We start from the raw sequence: 23,740 nt of genomic DNA, 5'->3' as shown, positions 1-23,740 counted from the left end.
TTCAGTATTAGTGGTGGGAGTTCAGTCTAATATTTCAGTTAGTAATTATTTTATCAACTCTACAAGGATAGAAAGCAAAGTTGGTTTCAAAATGTAACTAAATTATACAAAGCATTTTCTTCTCTGCTTTATTTTATTAATTCTGCTACATGCTGCCCTTAACACTTGATTAACTACAATTTCACGATTCAGTGATTACTGGTATTACACACATACTTTTTTCTAGTAGCTTTAAAAATATACAGGTAGCATTATGTCACTTATGCTGACCCAGTTGAGAATTAGTCTCCAAATATAAAGGAAAAGCTAAAATAAATCAAATAATATCCCACTCTCTTAAAAGCTTATGTTCAATTAATAATTAGCATGAAATACTGACCATCTCTTGCTTTTAGTATTGGCTTATGTGTCCCTTCTTCCTAATTGTCTCTCCCAGCCTCCTTCACTATCTCTCTTTTTGATCCTCCATGAGTCAATATTAACCATGTGTATGCATGCTTGGGCAGGATTTTTTTGAAGGAGACTAGCAGTTAACTCATGCATGCAAGTCTCTGCCTCTTCATACCAAAGGGAAAAGCCACTGACTTGGGACAATACCACTTGACACCAGTGTCATTGCTGGTGTTGCTCTCAGAATCCAGAACAGATGTTGCAAGGCATTTCACCTGATTTTCCAAAGTTCTGCCAATCAGCTGCCATGAATTCATACTTTTTTTTTTATCTAACCTGAACTCAGAGTACAAAAAGTCAGAACAAATACCATGAAGTATTCTTTTCAATGCTCTAATGACTGACAATTTGCTGATTCGTCATTTTTTTAGTGTCTTGTGAATTACCCAAAAGCTAGAATGTCATAGAGAGACAGAGGCCTCCCATCATAAAGTAGGACTAAGATGGTTATCAGTAGGCAGGCCTCATGGAGGCAAAGTGACTGAGTTCCTTTCGACTATTGGTCCTCATGGAGGCCATAACTGAGACCTTTGACATTATGCTGTGCTTGAGAAGTCCCATCAAGCCGAGCAAAATCACAGTCATGGCAGATACTGGTGTCATGCAAATGGCACATAAAAGCACCTATTACATTCTCAGAGTGGTTAACATTAGGAAGGGCATCAGGCTGTAGAAACCCTGCTAAATCAGACTGGAGTCTGGTGTAGTACAGCCCTGGTCAAACCATCTAGCCCATGCCAGCATGGACAACAGATGTTAAATGATGATGATGATGATTTTCGTGTGAAAAATCCAAGATTTTCAAGGCACATGTTTAGCCACTATTTCTTAGCTGGTTAGTCCACTTTGCTCCATAAGGAGCATAGGACCGGCTTCACTGGTGTATATATTCCTCTCTAGGTGAGACTCCAGTCTGTCACAAGATTACTCGTTTTTACCAGTTGAGTGGACTGGAGCAACATGAAATGAAGTGTTTTGCTCAAGAACTCAATTCAAGAATCAAAATCACAATTTTACAATCATGAGTCCAACACCTTAACCACTAAGCCATGTGCCTCCACTTAATTCTTAGCTGAATTCCTCAAAATAGTTTGGTAAGCAGATTAGCATCAACACTCACTGAGTTTGTCTTCTCTTCCTCATGTGAAATAAATCGTAATACTAGGAAAATATATCAAATTAAAACAAAAGAAAAAGAAAAAAAAGTATTGAATTTGGTGGTGAGTTTTTGAAAAACATCAAGACTTGATTATGTCTATGCTACATTATATTAACTTGCATTCCTTGTACCTTCCTCATGCAAGATGGATTTGTAGGTTACTTGTATGGAAGACTGTATCCAAATAAGATGGATACAAATTTTCCCCTGTTCAAAACACACCCATGCAGCCCTGAATACATTCCAAGCTGCTTTTTGAAGGGCAAAGTTTATTCTTAGGTTGACTATGTGGGTGAAATAAAGTGCTTTTAAATTTGAGTTTTGATAGCAGGCTGCACATTCATCAGTCACTACCTTAGTAAATTTCCTCAGAGTCAGGCCAACCCCGCCCCACTCTCACTCTAAGAGATATGTGCGAAATGTTACCTTGGGTCAAGAGGGGACTTTGCACCATCCACAGATCTGGTCAGTGGGCCTCAGCAGATTGTCCCGTAGAAACCTCCAGTTGTCTTCCACATCATGTGAAGCTATAAACCCTTCCATTTCGTCAAAGGCTTCGAGTAATACGCCTCTAAATCTCTGTCCATTTGCAGGATCTTTAAGCTTCCAGACCCTTCTCCTCCATGGTGGTCATCTTCTGGGCATCCATTTACCTCTGATCCTGAAGTCGCTAACTCCTGGTCTATGTTGTGGGGTACATTCTTCACCTGGGAAGGCTTTGGCATTTATAAGCAGCCATCTTTCCCTTTTTCTGGCAAGGATGTAGTCAATTTGGCTAGTGTGTCTGCCAGAACAGTGGGTGACTGGCAGGTTTCCTGAAGTTAGTATTGCAAACCATCAAATCATTTGCATTGCAGAACTCCAGCAGCCTGGTTCCGTCCTCATTGCAGGAACCAAAACCATAGCCTCCATGTACTCCATGGAAGCCCCCTGTATGTTGTCCAACATATCCATTGAAGTCACCAGCCAAAAAGAGAAGGTCCCTGTCATTCGTCAACAAGGTAATCTGCAAGAGGGTGTCCTAAAATCGGTCTTTCTGTCCATCAGGTAGCCCCAGCTGAGCAGCATAGGCCGACATAATGGTTGCTAATCCATGATGTAGCACTAATCTAATCTTAAGTATTCTATTGCATACTCTGACTACCTCGATTACCTTCCACAAGAAGTATACCCATGCTCCTGACCCCATCAGTGTTCCCTGCCCAGAAAATCTTGTACCTGTGTTCTTTGCCTGTGAAGAACCTCCTCTCCACCTTACTTCTTGGAGGCAGCACAAATCTACACGTCTCATATATATATATATATATATGTATGTATGTATATATATATGTGTGTGTATAAGTATGTATATATGTATGTATACATATGTGTGTATATGTTTGTATATATACATATATGTGTGTATATATATATATATGTATATGTACAAGCCTAACAACCCTGGCCACCCCATCGTCTCCGCCTGCAACTGCCCCACCAAACTCATCTCCAGATATCTTGACTGTGTCCTTGCCCCCTTAGTGGCTTCCTTCCCCTCTCACATCCATGACACCTACCATGCTCTTTGTTCAACTCTTTCTCTTTCCGTCCTGGCCCCTCTGAACTTCTCTTCACTCTTGACATCAAGAGTTTATACACGGTGATCCCTCACCACAAGGGGCTATGACCCAACCCCCAATCTGACACATCCACACTCCTTCGTCTGGCCGAACTTGTCCTCTTACTTAACTGCTTCTCGTTCGCGGGTGATTTTTACCAGCAGGTCTCAGGAGTGGCCATGGGAACGAGAATGGGCCCCAACTATGTGAACCTGTTCATTGGTTATATTGAGGCCCAAATATTCTCCAGTTTCACTGGTCCCCTCCTGAACCATATAGTCATTATATTGACAACTGTATCAGTGCGACCTCACTTTCCTGTGAACATCTAGACTCTTTCCTCTTTTTTGTCAAATCTTTCCATCATGCCCTCCCTTTCTCCTGCACTATTTCCAACACTCAGTTGCCTTTCTCAACATTTCGGTCAGCATTCATCACTCCATTCTCACCACCTCCATCCACTACAAACACAGACTCACACTCATACCTCAACTTCTCCTCCCACCCTAAACACACCAAGCTCTCCATCCCTATTCCCAATTCCTCTGTCTACACTGGCTCTGCAGTGACAACCATGACTTTGAGACTCAGTCTCAACTCATGGCTTGCCATTTCATCCTACGTGGATATCCCCTCACCACTATCCACACCGCCCTTGCCAGAGCATGTTCTGTGGACCATGCATCTGCTCTCTTCCCCTGCACCTGCCCCGCCGTCTCCCATTTCCCCTCACTTACCACTCCACGACCCTACCTCTCCAACGCACAATTCTCTGAGCCTTTCAGCAACTCCAGTCCAACCCCCTCCACTTCACATCTTCCCTAACTTACTCCTCCCCTCCAAATGAGCCCACAACCTATGAGACCTTGGTCCACAGCTTCTTCCCTAACCCAACCTAGCTCATTCCTCTGCTCCCGCACTTGCCCTTACCTCTCCAACACCACCCTCCTCACAGACACCCATCATCAACTCTATTATATCACTGACTCTTTCACCTGTGCTTCTAGCATCATCATCTACTGCATCTCCTGCTTGCTCTGTCCTCTATACATCAGTCAAACAGGACACCGCTTGGCTGTCCAGTTCACGGAACACCTTCAAGACATCCAACTTGGCAATGACACCCGGTCTCGTGCCATTTTTGCTCTACCAGTCACTCTTTACAACACCTGTCTGTGTTTGGATTGTCCTTGCACAGGGACCATCCGGACTCCCATCTTAACTGTGAGCAGGGATTATCTTCTCTCTTTGCTCCTTTGCACCACATGGGCTCAACTCTCCTCCACTCTTCATCTAACCCACGTCCTCTCTTCCTCTCACACATACTTCCTCCCATCCACCTCTTCTCTCTTGCTCTGGCACCTTCTTCTCTTCACTTCTTCCCACCTTCTCCCTTCCACCCTCTCCCTTGTTACCCACCCCTAGACATTCCAACCCTACCATCCCTATACATCCCATCCCCACCCTATGCCTTAGACTCACCCTTGCTTCCCCCACTCTCGCCTCTCCCACACCCCAACCACCATACCACACACACTAGCACTGACCACTTTCCAGCACCTACACCATCATCTACACACATCAATGTCACCAGCCCACACGCACATACACGCTTTGACATACGCACACACACCTTCGTTTTGGGATCACCACTACTTTAGCTCTCCTATGTGACCCCTCTTTCCAGCATTCGCCATGATAGATCACTAGCCTTGGATTGTAGTTTTTTCTTGCTTGTTCTTGTTTGGATTTACTATATGTATATAAATGTATATGTATGTCTATATATATATATATATTATATATATGTATGTATGTATATACATATATATGCAGATGATACAAAAGTTTCACAGGCAATACAGAACCCTGAAGACACTAGGCACCTGCAATATGAGCTGGACGAAATTTACCAGTGGGCTGAAAAGAATAGCATGCAGTTCAATGCTGAAAAGTTTCAAGCTTTATACTATCAGCATGCAAAACTGAATGCAATACCCAAGGAATACACTGGACCCGGAGGGATTGCAATCCCAGAGGCACAATCAGTGCGTGACCTGGGTATTCACATAGTGATGACGCGACCTTTCATGTACATGTTGCTAAAATGACAGTGAAATGCAGACGCCTGGCTGGATGGATTCTTAGAACCTTTAGAACAAGAGAACAAGAAACCATGATGGTCCTCTGGAAGACATTGTCCTAAGTCACTTTGACTATTGCTCTCAGCTATGGTCACCATCCAGTGTCAAGTTGATCACAGAACTTGAGGCGATCCAACGAAGCTACACGAAGAAGATAGCCTCTATGCAGAATGTAAGCTACTGGGAAAGACTCAAGAGATTAAAATTATATCCCTGGAGCGAGGCGGGAAAGATAGCCATAATATACATCTGGAAGATCTGAGGGAAGTGTCCTGAACTTGGCATCGAGAGTACGCAAACGCCAGAACTGGGCGCCACTGCGTGGTGCATGGACTCCAAACTTCCATCAAGATGTAGGACAAGATTCTGTGATAGCCTGGGCTCCGGGCCCACAGCTCTTCAATATCCTCCCGATGAACCTGAGAGACCTGCATGGGGTGGATACAGATGTCTTTAAAATGGAGCTGGATCTCTTCCTGTCAGGTGTCCCAGATGAACCAACTTCACGGCAGGAGGGGCAGATGAGGGCAGCTGCATCGAACTCTCTCATGCACCAAATAGCAGTTGCTAGAAAGCCTCCATGAAGTGAACCAAGTAGCAAACACAAATGGCGGTGCCCCAGCATGGCCACAGCTCATGAGCTGAAACTGGAATCAATCAATCATCAATCAATCAATCATATATATATATATATGTGTGTATGTATGTATGTATATATATATATATATATATGTATATATGTGTGTATGTATGTATGTAATATAATATATATATGTATATATATGTGTGTATGTATGTATGTATATATATATATATATATATATGTATGTATGTATATATATATATATCTATGTATATATATGTATGTATGTATATATGTATATATATGTATGTATGTATATATATATATATATGTATATATATGTATGTATGTATATATATATATATATATGTATATATATGTATGTAGTATATATATATATGTATATATGTATGTATGTATATATATATGTATATATATGTATGTATTATATATATATATGTATATATATGTATGTATGTAGTGTATATATATATATGTATGTATGTATGTGTATTATATATATATATATGTATATATGTATGTATGTATAATATATGTATGTATGTATATATATATATATATGTATGTATATATAATATTATATATATGTATGTATATATATAATATGTATGTATATATATATATATGTATATATATATATATATAATGTATGTATATATAATATATATATATGTAGATAGATATATATATATAGTATGTATATATATATATATATATATATATATGTATATATGTGTGTGTGATGTATGATGTATATATATAATTATATATATGTATGTATATATGTGTGTGTGTATGTATATATATGTGTGTGTGCATGTATGTATGTATATTATATATATATATGTATGTATATATGTGTGTTGTAGTATATATATGTGTGTGTGCATGTATATATGTAAATATATATATATATATACATGTATATATTTATTTATGTATGTTTATGTATATATACACATATATATATGTGTACGAACAGCGAAAGCATGGTAGACCAAGGAAAATGTGGAGGGGACAGGTGGAAGAGGAGACTGGGAGGGTTGGCTTGAGAAAGAAGGTCATCCAAAATTGGGTGAGATTGTGTCAGGGCGGTTGCTGTGGCACTGAAGTAGATCTAGCCATCCCCATTAACAGAGACAAAACCAGGATTCAAAATGATGGATGATGATGATGTATATGTATGTATATCTATGTACATGTGTGTATATATATATCTTTATATATGTGTGTATGTGTATATAGATATGTGTATATATGAAAATGTATGTATATTTATGTATGTACATACATATCTATATAATTATATATTTATATATGTATGTGTATATATATATTTGTGTGTATGTGTGTGTCTGTGTATATATATATATATATACAAAATGAGAAAATGGAGAAATATATCTAAATCATTCATCAACTATCAGATAATACCGAATCATATACTTTATTAAAACACTACACAAGAGCATTAAGATTAGACATTAATACAGTACAATAATTACAATCGATATAATGAGATATAACTAAATAAATATAACAAGATATAAAAATACATATACATTATAACTGACAGCTGTTTCGGCCATGCAGATAAGTATGTCTCATTTAACCTATATTAGCCATATATTGCAGGTATAAATGAGACATTAACAAAAATATCTTACGGCCTCTTCGGAGATTCTAATATATATATATATATATATACACACATCAACCCTAGTGTGTAACTAGTACTTATTTCATCGATGTTGAAAAGATTAAAAGCAAAGTCAACCTTGATAGGATGTGAACTCGGAACATAAAGATGGACAAAATATTGCTAAGCATTTTGCCTGGCATGCTAACAATTCTGCCAGCTTGCCACCTTGGTCATTATTACAAATAATCCCATTTTCTTATAATAGTCCTTACAAAATAAAATCCAATTTTTACAAAAGATCCTTTCTTCAAGTTCCATTTCAACATAAGATTTTTTATTCAAATCCTTACCAATACAATCTCACTTTAACAATAGATTCTTACTTTACTCACGTGTTTTCAATTGTTTCTTTGGTCCTTACAAATAAAATCTTATTTCCACAGTAGACTTTCATTTTAGTCTTTACAAATATTATTTCCTTTTTTTTTTTTAAGATATGCTTTTATTTAAAACTAAAATGTTCCCAAACTTTTTATATAATTCGTATTTTGCTTTTAACATATTAACATTTTTTGGCGCTTTAAATCTTCTTTCTCACACTTTTATTGAACCTAATCCTTATCTTGTTTGCATTCCTTTGTCTCTGATGATGATTCAGTATGTGTCTAAATAGTTAAATGCCAAACGATTCTCATAGATTCTTCAAAATATAAATAGATACATAACTACTTCCTCTCGTCATTATCTGAATATCATGTAGGGAGTGCTCTAAGTCTCACAGTCTTTATTAAATTGCATCAATAAAATAGACATTACCTTTAAAATCTCCCTCTAAACTAAAATACAGTCTATGTCACAAAAGAAGCGGTCAATTTGTATGAAAATATTTTCTTTTGAAATGAAACTCCACTGACAACAGCAAAAGAATATATAATTAGATTTTCTCACTACGTCACTATGACATCATACTGGCCTAGTTTTGTGGTAATTCTCATAATGATTAACAAAAGCGAATAAATACACTATAATAGTTGCTATGTTTTCGTCATTTAAGAACCTGATCATAACTTTCCTCTCAAATACATCAACTGAAAAGAGCAGTTCTTGACCTTAAAAACTTTTTTCTATTCATTTTCTATTTGTTGCTATAAACAGGCTTTCTTTTATTTATTTATTTGTTTTGTCTTTCTTTCTTTTTTTTTTTTCAAGTATTTTCCTCCACCACTTTCTCTCTTCAACCCACTTTTAGGCTGTATTTTAAAATTTTATCTTTTATCTATCATTAGACTGTGGCCATGCTGGGGCACCACCTTGAAGGGTTTAGTTGAACAAATTGACCCCAGTGCTTCTGGGTTTCTTTTTTTTTTTTTTAAAGTCAGTAGTTGTGTCAGTCTCTTTTACCAAACGACCACACAGTTATGGGGATGTAAACAAACCCACACAGGCTGTCAAACAGTGGTGAAGGACAAATACAGACACACACACACATATATATGTATATATACAATGGGCTTCCCCACAATTTCTGTCTCCCAAATTTACTTAGAAGGTATTGGTTCAGCCCAGGTCTATAGCAGAAGACAGTTGTCCAAGGTGCCACACAGTGGGACTGAACCCAAGGCAAACTTCTTAACTACACAAACATACCTTTTTTTTTTTCTTGGGTTATTTTTGTCTTTTGTAGTGAGTGGGTAGGAACAGTTGAACATCAAAGGAAGAAAAAGTATTGGGGTTTGTTCAGAGCTTGATAAATGGGAAGACACAGTAGAGTGATGAGAGACATGTTGGCTTAGATGAAAATGGTTGGCTATTTCCACGGAACAGTGGCCATTGTAGAATAAGTAAAATAGTAGAATAAGTAAAATAAGGAAACAGCAAATCTGTGAGCTAGCTGAGCGTGTTGGTGAATGAGTTTCGGCTAATTGGCTGAGCACCTTTGTTTTAGATGTGTGTTATCTAGGAATATTTGAGTATCGGGCAGCAGGGCCTGCTCCGATATAGGTCTTAATATCTCAGTTTTGCCTTCTAGGAAATAAGCAACTGATTGGGTTCAAAGGAGTTCCTAGCTCTCAGTTGTAAAGCTAGTCTTTGTGATGAATGAGAGATTTTGAGGGCCGGTATTTCTAGCAAGCTACTTTGAAGGTTTTGTGTTGTAGCTTAAAATTAAAGTGGGTGTGCTAGAAGATGATATAAGCAAGGATTTTGTCTTTGTGCTGAAGAAGATTGGTGTCATGCCTTCATTGGCAAATGCTATTTTTGAGTTCTCTGTTCATGGAAGCAGTGCAGGCTCAGTGGAAGCTTCTAGCAGAGAGGTATCATTCTTAGGAGTGCTAGAGGTGATGCAGCTATAGGAGGAAGAGTGTTGAGGGCATAACCAAATCTTGGGGCACATCAGAGTGTGCGATCTTGACAGGAAGAGATAATGTATTGATGAAACCCATAGACAGGTAACTTATCCAGGAGATTTTTGTGTTAGGCTCAGTCAAATACTTTACTGAAATGTAATGGCATTTCTCTGTCTTATGTTGAACTTCTCAAGGGCAAAAGACCACTAATAAGACATCAAGAGCAAGCCCTTAGATGTGATTTTTATGAAAGCTGGACTGATGGAGACTGAGAAGGAAGAAAAACTTGAGATGGTTGTTAACTACTGTTTTGCGAAAATGATAGGTTTGTTGCAGACAGAATCAGAGAAGTTGTCCTTTTTGTAGGATGAGAGATAAATTGTAATATGTTCCCATTGAATTAGAAAACTATTTCTCATTATGGATAAACAGGCACAGACATGGCTGTGTGATTAAGAAGCTCACCTTATAACCACTTGGTTTGGGGTTCAGTCCCATTACACTGTACCTTTGGCAAGTGTCTCCTAATGTCTGGCAAGTAAATTTGGTTGACAGAGACTGTATGGAAGCCTGTCATATATATTTGTGTTGCTCCTCCCACACACACTTCCCACCTCTTGATGAGTGTTGGTTTGTTTACATTCCATGTAATTTAACAGTTCAACAAAAAAGAATGATAGAATAAGTATCAGATTTTACAAAAAAATAAGTCCTGGGGTCAATTTGTTCTGAGATCAAATCCTACTATGGCCCACTTAGGTGGTAGACTTGATCCATTGCCCAGTTTAATGCAACCACCTGGCATCTTGAATGCATATTTAGCAGAACCCACTGTATTGCAAACATTTGGATCAGTTTGAAGATACTTCCCTCCCTCCCCCCAGTCTCAGAGATTCTGTGAAGTCCTGGACACTGCCTTTCCTCTTAGCTGAAAAACTTTTTTTAATAAAATATGGGAAACAACTCAGACATGTTTCAGTCATATTATACCTCTTCAACAATGCATAGGCTTTGCCATAGTTGCCAGAGTAGTGACAAAAAATTCACTTAGTAATTGTAAAACATTATTCCTTATTCCTTATTCATTATGGGGCATGGAAATTAGCATTTTTTTTCTTTCTTTTTTTTTTAATTACTAAGAAAAATTACTTAGGAATATCTCCATAAAAACCAATAATTAAGGTAATATTAACACATTTAATGCAAGGAGCATCAAGTATAATTTGCTAATCTATTAATTGTACTCACTCCACCACTGAAATAGTAAAATCTTAGCCATTGTTTTTTGCTTTTTCTGGCATCACTGAATAGAACCCAATACATTAGTGCTTGCCAATTACACTATCTCACACTCACTGCATACATTAATGTATGTCAGACTTGGGTTAATATCCACATTCCATGGTGTCACAGCTTGGTTATTAGGTGTCATTTAATTAAATATTTTTGTTGCTAACTAGGTCATAACTATTGTGTCGCATTGGGATGGTTTGAGGGGAAATTGATTTTATAGATAAATCACATTTTAGAGATTCTATGTTAAATCTAATTCATTTAATTTTCATCATCATCATCGTCATCATCGTTTAACGTCCGTTCTCCATGCTAGCATGGGTTGGACGGTTCGACCGGGGATCTGGGAAGCCAGAAGGCTGCACCAGGCTCCAGTCTTATCTGGCAATGTTTCTACAGCTGGATGCCCTTCCTAACGCCAACCACTCTGTGAGTGTAGTGGGTGCTTTTTACGTGCCACCTGCACAGGTGCCAGGCAAGGCTGGCAACGGCCACGGTCAGATTGGTGCATTTTACATGCCACCGGCACGGAAGCCAGTCGAGGCGGCGCTGGCATCGGCCACGAGTCGGATAGTGCTTTTTATGTACCACCAGTCCAGGGGTCCTGGCTGGTTGATTTCGATTTCGCTTGCCCCAACATGTCTTCACAAAACTTTCACTTCTGATAACATCATCATTTATAATCATACCTTTTTTTTTTTTTTTTTTCCATACTGGCATTAATTGTTTGAGTCTGTTCAAGTATATCATCTTGGCACTTTTTGCAGTCACTAGCAATCTTGGGTTCAGTCCCATTGTGTGGCACCTTGGGTAGGTGTCTTCTATAGCCCCAAGCTTCAGTAGACAGACACTGAAAAAAGCCCATTGTGTGTGTGTGTGTGTGTGTATGTTTGTGTCTCCTTGTCTTGACATCACATGGTTGTTGTAAATGGTTGTCAGTCATTTCCAATATTCTGTGAAAACATGCTGGCCATGGGGAAATATTTTGCCTTACTTGGAAATATGTGAAGTTTGACAATAGGAAAAACATCCAGCTGTAGAAAACCCTCCACAATAAACTCAGTCTAACCCATGCAAGCATGGAAAAATGGTAGTTAAAATTATGATGATGATCATCGTCATAAAGGTCAGTGTCCCAAGATCAGTCTTCACTACTTCTTCCCATATTTGTGTAAAGTGCAACTTATTCATGGAATGTTTACTTCTTCAGTTTAGAAATTATTTTGATTAGTAAAATCCAACAAAAAGTGGACAGCGAACTTGTCATGAGGAGTAGAAAATTTAAATGTTATTTTGATTGTTGATTTCTATTACAAAAAAAAAAATTAATAGATTTCATTCGTAACACTTTTTTCATTTATTTTTGCAGCTTTTAAATTGGAGAAATACCAAGTTTATAGAAGAAAGTTTCTACAATGAATTTTATGCGGATGGCATTAAAAAGAATAATAATAATAGGAGAAAGAAAAAGCCAGCATCAGGAGTTTGGTTAAGCAACAAAACTGAGAGTTTGCCTCTATCTGAATTAAAATCCAATTATAGTCTTTCAGTGTATGTGGAGCCTTTCAACAATAGCTTAATTGATATATCCAACTTTAGCCAATATTCCTCAAATGTATTTATTCCCAAAGACTATAAATGTATATTTCCTTCGCAGCTTTCATCGGCTGAACAAATGGTGTCGCCGACTAAAAATAATTTTGTGCAAGCATTGCCTAGCTCTAAAACTTCTTACCTAATAATGGCTTTCCCATTTTCTAACACACCGAAACAAACTATGGCATTGAATAAAGGAAGCCGTCTCTGTCCTTTAAAGCCAGCAATTGATAATGCAGTAGTTAATTCTTCAGTTGACCTCTTCACCAGAAGTCCAAGCAATGCAAATAAGACACCCGCCAAGAAAGAAAAAACTGGTGGACCATCTGAGGAACAGTTGATTTTAATGAAAGAAAAGTTAATAACAATTGTAAGTATTTGCCTGGCTGCAAAACTTTACTGAATTCTTACGATGTTTTCTCTCTCATCAGTTCTGTTTTCTACAATTTTGTGTGTGTGTTCCCTTGTCTTGACATCTTGTGATGATTGTAAACAAATATCATCGTCGTCATCATCATACAAGTAAGTTTTGTTAACCCCATAACATTGGTTGACGTAAATTTATATGCACTGTGTACTCGTTTTGTATCAGATGATGAAAATATACACAGCCCTATCTGCTGTGGTTTTGTACCTGTTTGTATACCGGTTGATATAAATATCTGCTATCACTCATGAAATCGATAATAGAGGCCACTGCACAAATTTCAAGGAATCTGATAGGTTTGTTAGACTCTTCATGTAAATATTTCCAACTCAGTTCGAGACTTCACCATAATAGTATAAAAACAGCAGTTTTGGTGGTTGCACTACCATTTCCACTATGACTTCCTATCAAATTTGTATACATTCAGCAAATTCTTCTGGTTCTTTGCAGAATTTACAGTCACATCTAGCTACACCAGTTTCGTTGAATTTACAGTCCTCACAGTGGTGACAGCTTACATAAATAAACAGTGCATGCTTTGAAGTGGTTGACGTAAATATACGCATGAACCGTTGTTGTACACTAATTGCTGATCTTATTCAAGATGATTACTGTCAGTGCAACCTAGCTGCCTGATAATGGATTAATTTCCAGTCTTCCATGCAAAACATAGCTGGCCATGGAAAAATATTATCTTGCTTGGAAACAGGTGAGGATTGACAACAGGAAGGACATCCAGCTGTAAAAAAATCTGCCTCAACAAATCTCATCTGACCCATGCAAGTATAAAAAATGGATATTAAATGATGATGAATGTTTGGGGTAACCACAGTTCCACTCAGTGTGATTGATGTTAGAACTGTATAATTGTGAGGCAGATTTGTTAATCGTGCAGCCATATTACACTCAATGGACTTAATTCTGCTTTGCAAAGCAATTAATTAATTCACTACTTGTAATTTACTGTTTTACATCTGTCATTATAGTGTTACATATTCCCAAACTGGCCTTTTATGAGATGGTTCTGCAAATAATGATAATCTCAAGGTGATTTCTACAAGTATTTTTAGCATTAAATGTTCAGAATAAAAAAAATAATAACATTATTTGTAATTATTGTTAAATTGCTTTGCATTATTTCTCTTTTTACTGGGAAAATATTTGTGATGTCAATGGTTTCTATTTCATTCATATCATCATCATCATATGTTCACTTTCCATGCTGGCATAGGTTGGACAGTTTGACAAGATCCAATGGCCACAGGGCTGCTCCAAGCTCCAACTTTAGTTTAGGCATACTTTCTACGGCTGGATGACCTCCTTAATGCCAACCACTTTACAGTGTGTGCTGGGTGCTTTTTTTCGTGCTACTGGCACTGGTGATGTTGCAAAGTGACTTACAAGAATATAAACTGATTAAAGTCTTTTGGAGTGTATTTGAGAAGGGAATGTAGCTTTATGTCGGGTGTTGAGAGGCTGAAGTAGAATAGTGGGACAAGCGCACATGTTTTGCTATTAGGGAAATATGTGGTTACCCTTCATTATGAAAGGGTGGGAGTGACTGGGAAGAAGATAAAGATAGGGGTGACAAAGTGCCAAATAGAGCTCTCCAGTACAAGAAGGTAAGTATAATAGAAAAATGCAGACAATGGATCAGGAGGGAAAAGGGGTTAATTTCATAAGAGTGTAAGAGGAGAATAACAGAGATAGGGGTAGAGATGACTAATTCAGTGATAAAAAAGGGCAGAGGTGGTGTTGCTGGGAAAGATACATATATAGATAGAACATACCACTGTAAAAAAAAATGCCCTAAAGCCAAATCAGCTGAGTCGTGCAGGATTCTGGAGGGGTGTAGAATAGTGTGTGTGATTGTAAGATTAAGGTATCAATAAGACATCAGTTCAAATCCAGGTAAATATTCAGCCTTTATGTTATACTTCTATCTGTTCTGGTTCAGTGCTCCACAACCAGTATGCTGCTGTACACTAGTGTGCCATCAGATGATGCTAGGTGTGTCACAGTGTAACCTCAATATAATTTGTTTTCTTTATACTGTTAGTTATACTTTTAGTTCAGGTGTGCAGCCGAATTTTGAAAAGAATATAGGTGTACCACAAATGGAAAAGGTTGCAAAGCACTATTCTAGTTGACTGACAAAATGAGCGAAAATAGTTTTACTTCCTACACCATGGTTGAGTGATTAACCATAGAAAAAGCATCTAGCTATAAAAAGAATAGCTTCAGAAAATTATGTCATCCCATCCATGGAAGCCTTAGAAAATAGATACATAAAAGCACAGACATGGGTGTGTGATTAAGAAGTTCAGTTCCACTGTGTAGAGCTATGTGCATATATCATCTTCTACAGCCCTGAGCTGATCGAGTTGTGCATGTATGTGTATGTATTATCCTCTTCATTTAACATCCATTTTCCATGCAGGCATGGGTTGGACGGTTTGACTGGAGCTGCTATGAATGAGGGCTGCACCAAGCTCCATTGTCTGTTCTGGCATGATTTCTACAACTGGATGCCCTTCTCAATGCCAACCACTTTACAGAGTGTACTGGGTGCTTTTTATGTGGCACCAGCACCAATGCTTTTGATGTAGTACCAGCAACAAGTATATGTTTCTAAATCTATATCACCTACTATATCTATATATAGATATAATGTGTGTGTTTGTGTTGCTTTTTTTTATTGACATCACTCAAGGAGTTTTAATCACTAGTCTTCCATGTCTGGCCATGGGGAAATATTACTTTGTTTGGAAACAGGAAAGGCCATAGAAAATCTACCTCAGTGAACTGTCTGATCCATGCAAGGATGGAAAAGTAGGCATTAAAATGATGACTGTGTGTGTGTAAAAAGACAAAATTTTCCATAATATTGAGAGGTGGGGGTGGAATTTTTTTATCTTTAAAGAAACAATAGAAATTAACGTTTTATTTCTGATAAAATATTCACTGAGCAAGGTTTGGTTATCAGAATTCTTTTTTTTATCTCATTTTTCCACTACTCTTAAATACAAACTTGGGTTCTACCAATGATCATGCTTGTTATTGAATATAACTATTAATCTGAGATCTTTTCTGGTTTTTTTTTTTTTTTTTTCTTTTTTCATTATCACCAATCAGTACATCACCTCATTCTCAGCAATACTGCGATTTTTGATAAGGTTGTATGGCAAGGGAGTGGAAATGGAAGATCTGATGTTTCCTTCATCTGAGAGAGAGAGAAAATATCACTTTTGAGTGATAATCCTTAAATGTCAGATTCCTCTTATTTCTGCAGCATAAAAAAAAAATCAGTAATTTTTGCACCCACACAGAGGAGCACCAAATTCTTTAGATTCTATGTAGGGTTAGGTTTTTTTTTTTTTTTTTTCCTTTTTCTTTCTTTTTGTACCACTAAAAATGTGAAAGCACATGACTTAGTAGTGATTAAGATGTTGCAATCACAATCATAAGGCCATAGTTTTGATTCCAAGACCAAGGCAGTCCAGTCTACTCTGCTGCAGTAAATAAATTCTAGCAATAACTGGAAATTTAACTCTGCAACAACAGATTGGTGCTTCCCTCCTTTATATGCTGTGAAAATCAGGTTAAACTCTGGCTTCATGAGTCCTTCAGCTTATGACAGGTCTGAGTAAATCACCAGTTATACACGTACATATATTGTATAATTGAGCTGTTGGATAAATGCCTAATAGCTGTTAAAAATGTTTTTTCTGTAGTTCACTGGAAAACAAAAATGGTGATGACCCTCTTATTATTGTCAAGACAGCAAGCTAATAGATTTGTTACCATGACAAACAAAATGCTGAACAGCATTTCTATTTTCTTTACTTCCTGAGATCAAATTCCACGGAAACTGACTTTGCCGTTCATCCTTTCGGGGTCATCATCATCAATTAACATCCATTGTCCATGCTGCCATAGGTTGGACAGGTTTACCAAGGCTGGAAAGCTGCACTAGATTCCAGTTTGGTCTGATATGGCTTCCTACAGCTGGATGCCCTTTCTAACACCAGCCACTCTGAGAATGTAAGGGGTGCTTATACATGCCACTGGCATGGGTGCCATTTGCATGACACCAGTATCTGCCACGACTGCAATTTTACTTGGCTTGATGGGTCTTCTTCTCAAGCACAACATAATGCCAAAGGAGTCAGTCATTCATCATTGCCTCCACGAGGCCCAACACTTGAAAGGTGCTTTCCCCATGCCACATCGATGAAATTTACTAGCCCTCACTTCTAAAATTGCTGGTCTTGTGCCTATAGTTGGAAGGATTATTATTATTATTAACCCTTTAGCATTTAACCTGGTCATGTCTGACCCAAATATGCTATCTGTTTTATGTTCTAACTAACCAGGTCCAGCCTATCACACATACTCTTCAATGCTAAAAATATACAATTACATCATCAACATTTCAAAGCTACAATATAATCCATGAATGGGATTGAGCCCAATGTTCCAATCACCACTGGTATCATGTCCAATCTTCCAAAACGAGGAAATAGTTTGCAAAGCTATCATTATTAATCTAATTAGGTCTAAACTCTCTAAACTATTGAGTACCCTTGTGTAACTAAATTGTCTTTTAATTTCCAGGTACCACAATTTTTCAAGAAGCCACATGATTATCGAATCTATCATCCAGATGTGGTATTTGTCAATAACTTCTGGGGAAGGAAAATTACCCGCAAGTAAGTTGACCGCTTTACACACACACATACACATGTTCTAAAATGTCTAAAAACTCTTGGCTAACGCATTTCTCTTCATCCAAAGATAAGGATCTCTTGACTAGAACCTTGGTCTGTTTGTTATAAGAACTTATATTGACTGTGTATTGTTATTGTAAAACATTTGGGGTTTATATAGCTTGTTATCATGCATGCACAAACACTCTCTCTCCACTGGACACAAACAAGGCAAGAATTTGCTTCTCAACTATGTGGTTTTGGTTTCATTTTTATTGCATGGCACTTTGAGTGAGTGTCTTCTACTTTAGCCATAGACCAACCAGTGTGTTGGCAGTGAATTCAGTACATGGAAAGTGTACAGAAGCTCATTGTATATATACATGTGTCTGTATGGATGTTTACATTCTATGCTCTGCATGAAAGTCGCTGAGCTACGAATGAGAATATTTGTTGACGCTCCTAAGCTTTGTGCTTGCAATGTTGACAAGAAGGGCATCTGACTGTAAAACGTGGCCATGCTGGAGCACCGCTTTTAGTCAAGCAAATCGACCCCAGGACTTATTCTTTGTAAGCCTAGTACTTATTCTATCGGTCTCTTTTGCCGAACCGCTAAGTTACAGGGACATAAACACAACAGCATCAATTGTCAAGCGATGTTGGGGGGACAAACACAGACACACAAACATATACACACACACACACATATATACATATATATATATACAACAGGCTTCTTTCAGTTTCTGTCTACCAAATCCACTCACAAGGCTTTGGTCGGCCCAAGGCTATAGTAGAAGACACTTGCCCAAGGTGCCACGCAGTGGGACTGATCCCGGAACCATGTGGTTCGTAAGCAAGCTACTTACCACACAGCCACTCCTACGCCTTGATAATATATTCATCTAATTTATGCTAGTATTGAAAAACAGAACAAACAAACCTGCTCATAGACACAGGCATCCTCAAAACCAATATTTGCTATTTCTCTATTCACTCACATTTGCAGTCATGCAATGCACATTATCATACTTACACGTGCATACGGCTGTACACATCTGTTTGGTTACATATACCTTTTAGATTAACCTATTTTCTTTTATCCTAAAAGCTATTAACATATTGGTGAAAAAAGATGTGCAGAAAGGTGTACATTCCATAGCCATGAATGGTCTTTTTTCAACCATTCTCAAAGACATCCTTCATTAAGTTGTTACAACTGCTTGGAGATGTAAGTGCAAGCTCTATAAGATAACACTGAGCAATCAAGTTCTGTTTATAAACATCAAATCCTACTAGCTGGAACTTCCCTCTTCCAACTACTTATAGCCAGTGTTTGATGAAATTCTTTTTTGTTTTTCTAGAACTGGTGCTGATGCCATATAAAATGCACCCAGTACACTCTGTAATGTGGTTGGGTTTAGGAAGGGCATCCAACTGTAGAAACCATGCCAAAGCAGACAATTGGAGCCTGGTGCAGCTCTCTGGCTTGCCAGCTTCTGTTGTACCATCCAACCCATGCCAGCATGGAAAACAGACGTTATATATGATGATGATGATTTCTAGAGTAAATTACATGTAGTTGTTATTTTGCCCCATGGGAGCTCTGATTGGGAAAATCTGTGATCAAAGGCATTCCAACCATGACTATTCCATATATTTAAGGGTTACTACATCTTAATTAATGTATCTTTATTTAACATATAGAATGTGATTTAAGGGAGATTCAGTTGCTATCTCTTGCAGGTCAAGCAGCCATGTAGAGGTTCTGCAATAGTTGGAAGAAAAGACCTGAGACATGTAGGCTTAGTGGATATTACATGTGAGATTTAGTAAAACATGTGAACGGGTTTATTACAGATCTGACCACTCCATGCCAGTATGAAACAGAATGCTGATGGATGAGATTAAGCGGGGAAAACTAAATACTGCTTTTCATTTTTTCAGAGGAATTCGTGCCTACATGTTGGAGTTGGTAAAAGTGAGAATGTTGTCACACATGAAATATGCCCACCTTCAAATGAGCATCCTCAATATTTCAATCAAACCTGAGACTGCTTCTATTCGTCTGCATTGGCGGGTCAGTGGCCTACCACAGCTGAAAACATTACAGATTTGGAATTTTATGCCATGGACCTATCGCAGCTCATTAAAATCGGAATCCCAGTACGTACAATTTTTTTTTATGTATTTTCATTTTAATCATTAATCTGAGTAATATGGAGTAGTGTCCATAGCATTGTAAGGCTACTATTCTGAGGTCTCTTTCAGTTCGGATTGGCCATGTGTTTGCATCTGTCTGTGCAGGCCTGAGCAAGGTTTGGGTTTTTTTCTGGGTTTTTTTTTTTTTGAAAGACTGACCAGCACCAATGTGACTGTGTGGTAAGGAAGACACTTACACTTACAGTGGCATTCACCTGAGGGCAGTTGAGCCAGCTCCGACCAACAACTTCACCATGTTGTTCACAAATGATGACCCCCATCCAACAGTCTAAGTAATGCTTCTCTGCCAGCAGCCCAAACATCCAGTTTGCAAAAATGATAAATGCCCCACTGGGAGAGCAAGCATGTTGTATAGCATGGACACCATAGATGTAGTTGTCATTCGTTGCTGAGGTGTATAATTCATCTTCAGTTTCAGTGAGAATACAAATTCACATGTGATCCCTGGTCTTATGCATTTCAGTGCCACTGTATTCCATTTATGAAATCCACTCAAACTCCAGAAGGATGAAAGGCAAAAGTTGAATTTGGTTGAAACCATAATGTGCCACATAAAAAGCACCCATGCTGGTGCTGCATAGAAGCACCCAGTACATAACTTAGATATGTTTCAACCAAAGATTGGTCCAGGCCATGTCTAACTTAATAGCATCACCTGATAGGATTAGCTAAATCCTTTTTTAAGTCAAGTTTTGTGGTACCATAGTCCATTCGAGTAGGAAGTTCTTGTTGAGTGAGTTGTAGCCAGGTATAATAACATTGATAGGTTTTGACCAGTATAGGCCCAGGCCATGTCTAACTTAATAGCACCACCTGGTGAAATGTTTTGATCGTATATTGGACACCATGGCACACTCTAACAAAGAGTTATTGTTGGAGACATATCCTGGTGTAGGAGGTTGGTCCAGAATTTTTTGGAGGAATTTGTCCAGAGAACTTTTGAATTTTATGGTTTCCATTTTGACATTTTGGTATAATATTAAAGATATCTGGACAGATTGAGGTAAAGTAGTTCTGTCTAAATGTTGTTCTCTGTAGAGTGGTTAGCATTAGGAAGAGCATCCAGCCATAGAAACCATGCCAAAACTGACATGGAGCCTGAACAGCCTTTCAGCTGGTCAGTCCCTGTCAAACCGTCCAACCCATGCCAACATGGAAAACGGATGTTAAATGATAATGATGATGAATGTAAAGTGCCAGTATAATGTTCTAATTATTCTGCCAACTCTCTGAAAGGTCAAGTCAACATCAGCAGAATTTGAACTCAGAACAGATAAAATGCTGCTAAACATTTTGCCCAACATGCTAACGATTCTGCCAGCTCGCTGCCTTTTACTGCCTTCATTGATATTAAAATAAATCTTTCTAACTTTTGGCACATAGCAAGCAATTGAGAGGGGACTGGGAAGTTAATTACATCGACTCCAGCGCTCAACTTAATTATTTTATCGGCCCTAGAAGATAAAAGTCAAAGTCTACCTCAGCAGCATTTGAACTCAGAATATATATAGCCATAAAAAATGCTGGCACACTAACGATTCTGCCAGGTTGCTGCTGTCGTTGCCAGTACCGCCTGACTGGCCCCTGCCAGAGCAGCCAACTGGCTTCCGTGCCAGTGGCACGTAAAATGGCACCATTCGAGCGTGATCGTTGCCAAAGTCGCCTTACAGGCACCTGTGCTGGTGGCATGTGTAAAAGGATTCGAGCGAGGTCGTTGCCAGTACCGCCTGACTGGTCCCCGTGCCTTTGGCACGTAAAAAGCACCCACTACACTCTCGGAGTGGTTGGCGTTAGGAAGGGCATCCAGCTGTAGAAACTCTGCCAAATCAAGATTGGAGCCTGGTGCAACCATCTGGTTCGCCAGCCCTCAGTCAAAATCGTCCAACCCATGCTAGCATGGAAAGCGGACGTTAAACGATGAACGACGATAAAGATAACGATACTATTATTTATCGATTGAAGTTGTATGGTAAATAAATGATATTCTATCGGAACTAAGTACTTGTAAAGAAGAATTATTTAGTACTGGGTGACGCGCGTTGAGATAAGTTCTTCTCAAGTGTTCCGACTGGGATTGTATCCAATAGCGGACAAAAAAAAAAAAAACACTATTGCGCGAGTATGTGTATAATAATGTTCGAATTTTCCGTATGATAATATTTATCATGGTCTGTAATTTATTTTTAACCTCCTACCTTGAGATAGGCTCATAATGTTTCTATTTATTCCACGAAAATAGTAATTTGATTAGATTCGTAGGTGAAAATTGCATACATTTACGCTTTCTTTAAGCGATTATTGCTGACCTCGCTATTTGGTTAAAGAACGATAACTATTCTTTAACTGGTGGCATAATTTTTTTTTATTATTATTTCAAGGGAGACAACTAATAGTGTTACCGATTGTGCGTTATCTCCTTTCAGATTTTAAATTGTTCTTCGTTTCTTCTTGTTTATGTGTGTCTGTGCCTGACGGAGAAGCTAAAAGTTTCAGTTACGAAGTTATGAACTGCAACGAAAATTCTTTAAATCAAAATATGGAAGACTTCACATTTTTATCAGAAAATTCTGTTCCAAAACGAGTTGTAATTCTTTAAATCAAAATATGGAAGACTTAACATTTTTATCAGAAAATTCTGTTCCAAAACGAGTTGTACTTCAACTCTCTCGTGTTTTTAAGTTATTTTTTTTTTAAATATTACAATTGATTAAAAACTTAATATTTTGCTGCACATTATTGAACTTAAGTATCATTACATATAACAGCTGAGTTGTTCGAACTCGTTCAATTTTCAAAACTCCAACAAGTCACAGACCCTCTTTGTAGATAGATATCTTACGATAGAGCCAAAAACTGCCTCTGAAAGAGGACCAGAAACTTCTTTAAACAGTTGTTAACCTTCTGCCAAGCACAAATACATCCTACAATGAGCTGTGCCAGTACTACATAATAAAACCATTTAGACCTGCAGTGCATAGCATAGTCCAGGTGGATCAGTGGTACATACTAAAGTTTTGGTCGTCTGCAAGTTTTATGTCCTACTTTCTTTTTCTTTTTTTTTTGTCCCCTTTTTCCAAGCCCTAAGTTTCATTAGGCTGGTGGCCTTATTTCCCTGGCATAAAAGTGACCAAGATCATAGCATACTTCCTGAACAAGGAACTGTCTTTTGCAGGGTTCAAGTCCTGTTATTTTGAGGGGAAGGAAAAAGTTAATTGCATCAAGCCAAATACTTTGTGACTAATGCTTTATTTTTCAACCTTGAAGGGATGAAATGCAAAGTTGGCTACTGCAGGATTCGAACTCAGAGCATAAAGTGCCTAAGAAATGTCACTAAGCATTTTGTCTGATTCTACAAGCCTTTTATGTCCTGTTGTTGCTTAATACAATTCAAAGTAAATTTGCATTTAGTCATCCATCAAGTTTTCCTCATGCGCTTTGTAGACCACTTTCATCAGCATTTTTTGAGAAAAAGTTGTGCATCAATCACCACTCCAGACCACATCCTAACAGACTTCTGTTTGCTTGATTGCTTAAAAGGTCTTAATAACCT

The 23,740-nt window shown here is 38.0% G+C and overlaps 1 protein-coding gene across 2 annotated transcripts in view; it reads left to right on the top strand.

Annotated features, from left to right (window-relative positions):
• Positions 1–23,740, top strand: part of LOC115212948 — a 53,914-nt gene that overhangs the window by 5,778 nt on the left and 24,396 nt on the right. For both annotated transcript variants that reach the window (XM_029781801.2, XM_036505552.1), the window contains exons 2-4: positions 12,605–13,201; positions 17,876–17,970; positions 19,915–20,133. In XM_029781801.2, coding sequence (XP_029637661.1) covers positions 12,605–13,201; positions 17,876–17,970; positions 19,915–20,133 — 911 coding nt within the window. The remainder of the gene's footprint in view (positions 1–12,604; positions 13,202–17,875; positions 17,971–19,914; positions 20,134–23,740) is intronic.

Source organism: Octopus sinensis, linkage group LG1 (genome assembly GCF_006345805.1).
Source record: "Octopus sinensis linkage group LG1, ASM634580v1, whole genome shotgun sequence".
In the NCBI taxonomy this organism is placed as follows: domain Eukaryota; kingdom Metazoa; phylum Mollusca; class Cephalopoda; order Octopoda; family Octopodidae; genus Octopus; species Octopus sinensis.
The sequence above is the reverse complement of the archived record's forward strand: the minus strand, read 5'-3'. Positions and strand labels throughout refer to the sequence as shown.